Source organism: Anarhichas minor, unplaced genomic scaffold (genome assembly GCF_050575085.1).
Source record: "Anarhichas minor isolate MPS153535 unplaced genomic scaffold, ASM5057508v1 ptg000024l, whole genome shotgun sequence".
Lineage (NCBI taxonomy): Eukaryota > Metazoa > Chordata > Actinopteri > Perciformes > Anarhichadidae > Anarhichas > Anarhichas minor.
The window spans coordinates 12254761-12264882 of NW_027466470.1; the positions used below are offsets into that span (position 1 = coordinate 12254761).

The 10122-nt window shown below is 41.1% G+C and overlaps 2 protein-coding genes across 4 annotated transcripts; one reads left to right on the forward strand and one right to left on the reverse strand.

Annotated features, from left to right (window-relative positions):
- Positions 1-561: 561 nt before the first annotated feature.
- On the reverse strand, positions 562-8241 carry LOC142956914 (protein ABHD8-like). Of its 3 annotated transcripts, none has more exons than XM_076098699.1 (5): positions 8100-8241; positions 3583-4409; positions 3313-3483; positions 2957-3173; positions 562-2841 (listed from the first exon to the last, which is right to left on the reverse strand). In XM_076098699.1, exons 2-5 carry the CDS (start codon positions 4398-4400, stop codon positions 2641-2643), a joined length of 1407 nt encoding a protein of 468 aa, XP_075954814.1. In that variant the 5' UTR covers positions 4401-4409; positions 8100-8241; the 3' UTR covers positions 562-2640. The 3 variants fall into 3 exon arrangements, with proteins under 3 accessions (XP_075954814.1, XP_075954812.1, XP_075954813.1); XM_076098697.1 differs by having other exon boundaries at positions 8039-8238; XM_076098698.1 differs by lacking the exon at positions 8100-8241 and adding an exon at positions 6750-7989.
- A 58-nt stretch (positions 8242-8299) lies between these two features.
- On the forward strand, positions 8300-9475 carry mrpl34 (mitochondrial ribosomal protein L34). Its single transcript, XM_076098700.1, has 2 exons — positions 8300-8458; positions 8896-9475. The coding sequence occupies exons 1-2, from the start codon at positions 8403-8405 to the stop codon at positions 9212-9214; spliced, it is 375 nt and encodes a 124-aa protein (XP_075954815.1). The 5' UTR covers positions 8300-8402; the 3' UTR covers positions 9215-9475.
- The last annotated feature ends 647 nt before the right edge of the window (positions 9476-10122 follow it).

Consider the following 10122-nt stretch of genomic DNA (forward strand, 5'->3'; position numbering starts at 1 on the left):
CTATGTTTCTGCATTTTGGATTGAAATGGTATATGGGAAGAGCGATTTTGTAATATTAAGAAAATTATATGGTTCAACAAAAAGTTGTCCAGGCAATTAATAATTGATATTTGTTTGTTTTTTTCAAACACATTAGTTTAATGTGTTGGTAATGTTTCAACTCACCCATCTATTCTCATTGATTACAAGGAAATCAGTTTACCATTTAGTTTGTTTGTATCTCTGGCATTGACAAACAAAATGTAAGCTGCTAAATATTAAATAACATCACATTAAATGACATAACAAACTTAAAAAAGAGATAAAAGCTTTAAAAAAATAATAATATTGGATAATAGCGCTCACAACTTTGGTGGAATTAATAAATTAGGTATACTGCTATGAGGATAGGCAAAGACGTATTTATTAAAAATAATTAGGAAAGAAAATCAGAAAATACTAATGTGGTCAATTTTTTTGTGTACTTTGCATTAATGAAATTACTGTAATTTTGTTACATCCAACACCCTCTAAAGAAAAAGAGACTATACTACTGCAAATAAACAAGCAAAATCACCTGTAGACTGTGAACATCGGTTTTATTTAATGCCAGGAAATGCACATTCATACACTGAATCCAACTTTATTGATAGATATAATGTTATATGCATCCACATTCAGGCAGTGCATTTATTATGATTTCCATGAATAAATGCAACAATAACATTAACACATTTTGCTTACCACAAAAAGATATAGCACATATGAGCACTGACAATTTGTATATGCACACTTTTAGCATAAGGGGAAGTACATGTGCACCCTGTTGTCCATACAGATGTACTGAGCTTTTACATCAAAAGAAACCTACAGTACATTGCATCAGCAGCACTTGTTGGTTTTTGGAAAGTCCACAGAGAATATATAATGTTTTTGAGATGTCAGTGCCAAGTCAGTTTATTTCTATTCTATTTCTCTCTATTTTATTCCAGTTGCATAAGACCAGTCATGTTGCATCAGCATCCTGTCAAAAATGCATATATAACAGACCAGCATGGTCTGTACAATGACTTTCTCCTTTGGCTAACTCATTTTTGATTTTAAGCTTTGGACATCCCAGTCTCAAATCCACCAATTTACATCCTCTGCTTCTTAAAACAGTATAAACTCTCCAGTCAATAGATACGATATCAGACTGTGCTTTTACTCACACCTGACTGTCCCAGTATGAGACAAAGCAGCACCCATCAATGAATGTCTTTTAGTGAGCATAATGTTTAGCTCATTCTTTCTGTCTGATACTATGAGATAAATAGGATAGACTGAAGAGGAGTAGGGGAACACACTCGGCAGCTTAAAGCGGTCAATACAACCACAATTTGTTATGGCAGTTGCTTTTTTTTTTTTTAAATAAAAGGCAAAAATAATACTTACACACTAAAAGGGACAGTCATTCGACTAGAGAGGAGTGCAGAGGGAATTTTTTCAATATAAGAATATATTGCAACTGTCTGACACAACCCTCTCACCTTTTCATATTCTGAACTCATACAGGGCCTCGGTACTTTGTATCCTTAGGATATTATATACTATTGCAGAAATGGCTGCTAGAATGAAGGCGAAGAACCTTTTGGCATCCATGTTTGTTTACATCTGTTTTGGCAACCAGTTCACATAAATTCCTCATTAAATACGACTTATTTTTCATGCAACTGTGAATTGATAACATAGGCACACATAGCTTTCTGGAGTTAGATTTTATATTAGAGTTCAATATATGGAAAATATATTGCTGTAATTTGGAACATTTTATTGACAATAGCTGTGATTGTGAGTCTTTATGTTTGAAACGGTGTACACTTCACATTGTATGTGGTCAACAGATGGCTGGATTGCAGGTGAACAATTATATATATATATTTTTTGTTCATGACGTAATTTGTATATGCATGTGGTGAAATTATTTATTATATTTAGCATGTATATCGGAATATATTTAATGACTTTGACCCATGTCCCACTGTTATCCAGTCAGTATTTGATAATAAACTATTATTATCAACAGTTGAGTTTTACGATCAGCGGTCCTTCACTCTTCTGGCAAACCAGCAGTCAGATCTGTAAATCCTCAATTTAAAACACATCATTTTGCAAGTTTCCCACTGAAAGCAAATGCAAGACGGGCCCAACGATAAGTTAATAAACATTTTGTAAAGGTTGAACAGAAGCTCTGCTGTACTTTACAGAATATTTAACGTGAGGGAAGTCACTCACCATTTCATGTATTTTATGCTTTCTGCATCTTGCAGTAGTCAGATCTTCGCCAGATATATTTCAAACACAAATCACAAATTGACATAGTCCTCCAGGTATTGTGTCATTTTGCAAACGTGACACAATAGACCACAAACTGGTATCAAAAAGCGAAGTGGAAACTGACTGTGTATTTGCATCCATTCCTCTCATCTTTATGTTCGTTCCACCGTTCTCTGGTCGGCGCTATGCCTATAAGTCCTGCTTTATCTTGGAGCACCAGTGGCCGTCTGCATCCTTAAGATGTGGCCCTGTTTATAACAGCACTCAGCCTGGTAGCAGTCTTAAGAATACAAGCCACAAAAGGCCTTCTGCTTGGTTGTGTAATAAAACTAGACTCCTTGTGGGTTATTTGTCCATAGGCTTATTGATTTTCAGTGTGTGGAGAGTGTCACTGAGAGCTGTGTCTGTCTTGATGCGGTCTTTTCTGGACATGTCTGGCTCCCATAGAAAGAACTCGTGGAGGAGGGTGTTGACAGTGTCAGGGCACTCCATCATGACCATGTGACTTCCCTCCTCAATGACTTTTAGGAATGCAAACAGAAGGATCTAGAAAGGAAGCCAAAATGAAGGCAGAACATTACAACAGGTAACACTGCAGAGCAAACAACGGAAACTTTACATGACGAATCAGCCCTCATTCACATGTGAAGATGTGCTTTACCTCTGCCATGCGCTGGTCCTCATCCATGGGCACAAACTTGTCACACATGCCATGAACCAGAAGGATGGGCACAGTGAGCTCGGCATGGTAGACCTCATCCCCCTCAGGCCAGTACTGGCCACTCATCATGGCTCGCAGGACAAACGGAGACACATTGAAGGCATTGCCCTGCTTCAACAGCTGCTTTTCTTTGGCACCCTGACGGGCAAATCCAGCCCTGAAGTTCAGGATAATAGAAGAGCGGGAAGTTAATTTTAGGCTGTTCTATGTCATTTCTTTCAGCAACGAGAGAAGTGACTGTGGTGTGTCATTGTCTCCGGTTGTCAATTTTGGCACCACACAAATGCAGATCTTACTTGAGGAAACTCCAGGCCAGACAAGGTGACAGACAGTGAAGGACACACGATGGCAGCTGGAAAATGGAACACAGGCTGGGCTCCAGAGCCGTGGGACCCCCTCCATTGATCATCACCACCTTATGGACCAGATCAGGATATTCGTGTGCCAGGAAGGTGCAAAATGAAACTCTGGAAGAGATACAATGAGATTGGTACAGTATGTTAATCTCTACTAAATAGATCGATATGGTGAATGATTTATAACAAAAGCATGCCACAAATCCTCACCCATATGAGTGGCCAATGAGAATGTTGCGTTTACGAGCATATCTCTTAAAGATGGCACGAAGGTCCTCTGCAAGAGCATAAAAAGTATAAGCTGCTGCAATGTGTGGGGCAGTGCTGGCTCCGTGCCCCGCCAGGTCGGGCGCGATGACCTCATAGCCCAGCCGAGAGAAGAAGTCCAGTTGGCTGCCCCAAATGTCCAGAGAACCTCCCACACCGTGCACGAAGAACAGTGCTACGTCCGAGTGCGTCCCTTTGCAGCTTGAGATCACCCTCTTTGAGTCGATTTGCACCGTGCGCTTGGGCTTGCGGCGGCGGCGGCGAGGAGGTGGAGCAGGTTTCTGTTCTCCAAGAGATGGAGGAACTGGAGGAGGAACAAGATTGGGGTCTGGGGAAGAGGGCATTTCTTTGTAGTCAGCCAGCTCCACCTCTACGGTGCTGCAAGGCTCCAGATCCCCATTCTGACACTGCAGGATCTCAGAATGCAAAACATCACCGAGATTCTCAATCACCAGCTGGCCGTTGCGGTAGACTGTGATCTTCCTCTTGCAGTGGACACTGCTGCCAGTGTTGCTCTCGTTACAATCCTCAGGAGAGCCGTCATCATCATCGCCATCCTTCTTTTCCTTGCTTGCAACTTGCTCTTCGGTTACTACCGGCTGACGCTCAGGGATGATGTGCCGCACTCGCAGGATTCTACCAGGTTTCACCTCCACAAACTCAAAACCATCAGAGGGTTCTGTCGACTCGAGGGGCAAGACCAGACTGGCAACCTTCCCAGTCAGGCAACACAGTATCCCTTCAGTGATACTGGTCAGCATGATGCTTCCCTGCACAAACAACATCACACAGACACAGCAAAGCAGCTCATTACTCAGATGCTTCATTTGAGAAAAAAAAAAAAAAGATTACATAGGTAAAAGGACAAAAGGGAAAAATTAGACAATGTGTAGGAAGCGTGTTAACCTTCTTCAGCTTTTCACGACAGATATTTTTTTTCACAGTTTCAAACATATGCATTATGAATGTTTTCAGGTTTATTTCCTGTCGCAGTGTTTGAGAATGTCAACAGCTCAACAGGAAGACATTGGGTCCCAGCTTGGTTGTTACAAAATTGGACCCAAACTGTTTCCTAGCAACGCAGTTACAATGAAACGGTCTTCTTTATCCTATCATCAGACCACAGCCAGCGTTGAGCGAAATTAAACACACCAAGAGCACGGACAGTTTCAGTTGAATGGACTCAACACTGCTTTGCAAATTCAAACTACCGTAGCAAGTGTAAGTGCAGCTCCAACAGCCGTTGCAGAGTTGGACTAACTCACTCACCTGGGTGACAAAGCAGTGTTCAAGGATTCCAAGTTCATGAACAGACAACATAAAAACAATACTTGTACTGTGCTACAGTTTCAATGTCAGTAACGACGGAGTATTTACATACCGACTTAGACGTTTGCTATTAATAACCCCTCCTGTTCACATGGTCAGAAGCAGGATATATAAATAGAAAACACCAGTCATATGGCATGACCCTGTACATGCCGGTGAACTGTATGTCTCATAACAGCATGATGGCAGTTTTCCAAGCTATACTGCTTCCAATGGAGACGAGTGGAAAACCATTTTTGTTTTTTAAACTGCATTTTGGCAGTTGTGCAAGTAAAGCATTATTAGTCTTCATTTTTCATACATAACCAGCCTGTGTAGGTTATCTCTAGGAAACAGAGTGGGATGATTTACATCTATATGAAGCCCAAGGCGTCCTTGTATCCCGGTTAAAACAGAGTGAAACAGAGCCCAGTTAGTGCACATTACTGCCTTCAGGGCATATTTCACATTACTGCTCTTAGCATATTATAAGACATGTAGTTTAGATCATGGCTCCAGTCTTCCCTCTTAATAAGAATGCATAACATCTAGGTCTCTTCAGATAATAAATACTTTGAATACATAATTATTTTTACCTTAATGGGTTGAATATATATCATCATAATGAAACAGTCTTGTAAAGCTTGGTGCTTTAGATGTCTGGCACTACAGTGAGGGGGAAATGGAGCTGGTTTACCTAAGCCTATACCTGAGGGGAGTTCATGTGTGCATGGGTCTGCGCGCGCGCGTGTGGTGTTGTTTTTGGTGCCAGGGTGGTCTGAAGGTCAGAACATCAAGTACTATCCAGGTTCACCCGGACCAAGTGAATGTTGACTGGGAGGCCTGTGTATCCGCAAACATCCAAAAGTATCAATTCTGCATCGTGTCCTCATTATGATATATATATATACAAGTGGTATATGGGCGACTATTTTGACAATGTAGCAGGACGTCACCTGACCATGTTTAGCAGTTTGGATGACCCTACCGTAGAGGTGCCACTACACCTCATCAACACAAAACTACATCAGCACTGACAAAACAGCCCCGTCATCTAACCCAGGGATTCTCCTCCTGACCGATATCGATCAACACGATTTGAATATGCCTGAGGGGCGCAAGTGGACCAGTTTCTCAGATCCACAAACCCTCCAAAGTCAAAGAAGCTGAAGGTTACTCATCCATGTGATTTTTTTTGTCTGCATTGCAGAAATTGTAGGTTGATATGTCTGCCAAGTCTTACAGTAACACACATTTGGTACACAGTGTGCTGCTCTAATTCCACAACACAGTACAGTAGCCAATGGCGCACTCAGACATGATCGCTGCACATTTAATGCGTATATTTGCAAAAGATAGACCATTATCCCCTACTTTCTGTTTAAAATGCCTAATGCAACAATGTCTTTTAGCTTAGCTTGTTCTGCAAGCCTATGAAATAGATATATCAAGCCAATAAATAACAAGCCAGAAACAGCAGTAGTAGGTACTATATTTCAACAATTTGACATGCACAATTGTGTATTGTTTGTGGGCTATTCTCAATAATTAATACATGCCCAACGTCGCATCACAAAATTAAACATATTAAAAATCCAGTGGCAGTCTGGTGAAGGCATAATTGCTGCGTGTATATTATTGATAGGTCTATTATATTTACTCTGTCACAAAACAAATGCATGCAGTCATTGTGCAGCTGTTTAATGATGTTGATGACTATCAACATCATTAATTAAGCATGCATTTGTGCCATACACATTATCCAATTAGACAACACAATGCAATAAAAATCGATTCCTTACCTGCAGAATTACTGATGATTTAGGGTGATTAGAGTTCTGCAACGAAAGATGAGGGCCGACGAAACTGAACTGAGAAAACGTTGCATTTAGTGCAACAATTTGTTTGCGCTAGAGATGCTGCAAAAATAATAAACACTTCTTATTGGTCTCGTGAGACTATCACAGAACACGGCGGTGCTTGAATTGACGATAAAGCATGAATCCATAAAAGCGTGGTGTTTGCATCGCAATAAGACCCTCATAACGATAACAAACGATGTTTTTCTCCCTCAGCATCCACTGCGCACTCAGACCAGCCCCGCCGCCCTTGTATCTGCAGCAGTCTTTGGGCATGTTTTTTTGGGCTTCTGAGTGGCAGTGAGGAGGGCGAATAGCAAACAGCTCAACACTGAGAGGGGGCCAATGGGAGAAGGTTGTTTCCTTGTTGCCAAGGCTGACACCGAATAGCGAATTGCGCGTGCACGCACGCGCACGCGCTTTCGGTCAGGCAGAGTGACAGAAATGTCAAAATGATAGTCCAGCTAATTATCTACATAGGAGAACACATGACCACGACCAGACCCGCATGTGTGATCCAACATGTCAATTTCCTACACCTGCGTTCAAACCGTCTTCACTGCATCAAAATACACTGACACCTTAAAATCCATGTTACGGCAGTTGCTGCGTCACTGAAGGGAGAAATGACCTTTTAGATGAAGATGTGCGGAGTCTCTCCGTTTCCCTTGAACTCACATCAACACTCTGGTACAAGTGGGACAGGCCTGTGCCTGCCACGGAAGTACCAGCTGTGACAGTTTATGGGGCGGAGAGCCTGAGCAAACAACGGTTTCTGTTATTGTTTAGTGCTCGATATAAATAACAATAACTACTTTATGTTGATCTTAATGAGGCTGAAAAACAATTAGGCATTTTAACATGCCAGACAGCACTACAGGGAAATATTGCATCCAACATCAGTGAACAAATTAGGCAAAGAAAGGGCATATTCCTTATTGAGACCCAACGACACTCAATGTGCAACTCGTACAATTTACAATACACAATATGTGTGTTGAATTGTATTTGTACTTAGACCAGAACTTAAAGTTTTCTCTTTTGTGGTTTGACCTGATCCTCGAAAGACAATCATTATTCCTAAAACCGATCCTCTCATACAATCTCATATTTGTCATGAAGAAATAAAATGTCCAGTGATCTGCATACTAATTGTCTCTTATGCGCATGCTCATTGTGTGTTGAAATAATGTATCCAAACATAACCTTTCAAACATTTGTTAGTAACCTACCTTATGTTCAACTTCTCAGGCAGTAAGTCCGATCAGGCTGTATACAAATCCCATTGCTTACCTAGTTTAGTATCCCCCGTTTGGCAGACACTATAATCTCAAACCATGCCTGTTAAAGCGAGAGCCTTTATCCTGGCCAATAAACAGTTTTATTGGTAAACATGGTGTGTGTCCATCGGTAAACTACTCGAAAGTTTAACCTGAAAAACGCTACTCAGGGCATTAAAACACATTCTTCCAGCAACAAGCCTTTCAATTGGCTGAAAAATCTGGGCCAATCATCTTGCTTCATATTCGCAGGGAGCTGACAGACCTGTGACTTTCACCGTTCCCATGTCTGTGTCAACTGTATAAATATCTAAAGATGAACATCATACGGTCGTCTGTTTCCCGACTGTGTGGACTACGCAATTACACCAGGTAACTGAGTTTGTGTATTTTCATGCTAGTCGAACGGCAAAGCTAATGTTTGTTTACGATGCTAACACCAGCAAGCTAGCTAAGCAGTGCGTTAGCAGCATGGCTACTTAATCAGAAATATATTAAGTTAGGTGATGACTAATTCAATTATAGCTTAGTGATGGCTAATACAGTTAATATCAACATATCATGGACGACGGTATTGATTTACATCTGTATTTTGCTGCAATTGTTTCATTAATAATCTGGTAGTTAAAATGTGTTTTCAATCTGTACATTTCATCACTGTGTCGATAACCGAGGCATGGGATCCGAGCATGAGGATACTCCACACATAAGCAGCAGCACCATAAATGTATTACAACTTGTTTTAAATGTGGCGTAATGTTGATATTAAAGAATAACATTTGTTGATGACATCTGTGATCTGTCAACAGCATCCTTGCAGGGAACCTTGCAGTAACTGGCAACTCTCACCTTAGATTGTTCAGCAACTGGATTGTGCCCCGAGCAGCTGCAGGACCTCAGATTTCCAGATGTGGGCCACTTTCTTCACAAGCTGAGGGTTCAGGCGTGTTCAGGCAGCTTCCGTGGCAATACCAGCAGGTGCGGACAAGGAAGAGAGGCACAGAGTATCAGCCCAAGAACATCAAGCGCAAGAGGACCCACGGCTGGATCAAGAGGATGAGCTCACAAGGTGGCATCGAGGTGATTCTGCGCCGCATGTTAAAGGGACGGAAATCACTCTCGCACTGAAGGACCTTGATGGAAAAAGACTTTCAGAAAGCAGACATTGGTTCAGAAATGCTGCCATTGCTCAGCAAACGTTGTGTATTGGGTTAACTGGTGATACTGGGTGTGGGTTGGGTTGGCTTTCCTGCATTATTAGTGGGCTGGAGGGGGAAAACGGGCCTTCAACAACATTTGCCTTGAGCAAAAAGAAGCCTTGTAGCTTCACCCAGTTATTCTTTATCCATAAAGTTTTGTTCATATCATTATTAAATGTTGTCAGAAGTCTTTTTTGCTTGTGTGAAGTTATTTGATTCAAAGACAAAATGAGTGTCATCTTAGTAGTTCTCAAAACAAAAAAGTAATTAATGATAAAAGCCACCCCTGCTGAATTTAAATGTACTTGCATTTATGATTGAAACAGTGTACAAAGATTTATTTTCTTTTTCCCTCAGGAGACAAAGTTTGCTGCCATCTACTTTTTGTGGTGGTTAAGTTGTATGTTTATTCAACTGAAGGCAGTATACAGGAAGAGTTACTTGCTGGGTGGAAGTATACTTCCAGAGAGCAGGTCCTTGTGGTCCTCTCTCACATCAGGCAGAGTGACCCAGCACTCCATTAGTTGCATTTCATTTTCAAGCCCAAATATTGTTGAAAATGAGAAGCTATGACAGCTAAAAACCAGACAAGGACAGAAATGGAGGCATTAATTGATCATGTCACATGCCAGAATAACACACGGTAAGGGAAAAAAAATGACATTCTCTCGGATTCCCACTTTAACAGCATTTCCCATGTTTGGAAATTTGCAAGTAATTAATTAGCAGACAGCTGATTTAGCCCATACACTTTACAGTTTTTGGTATGAGCAGATTTTAAAGAATTAACTGCTTCAAGTTGTATCTGTACCCTTGACGTCCAGATACTCATTTCTG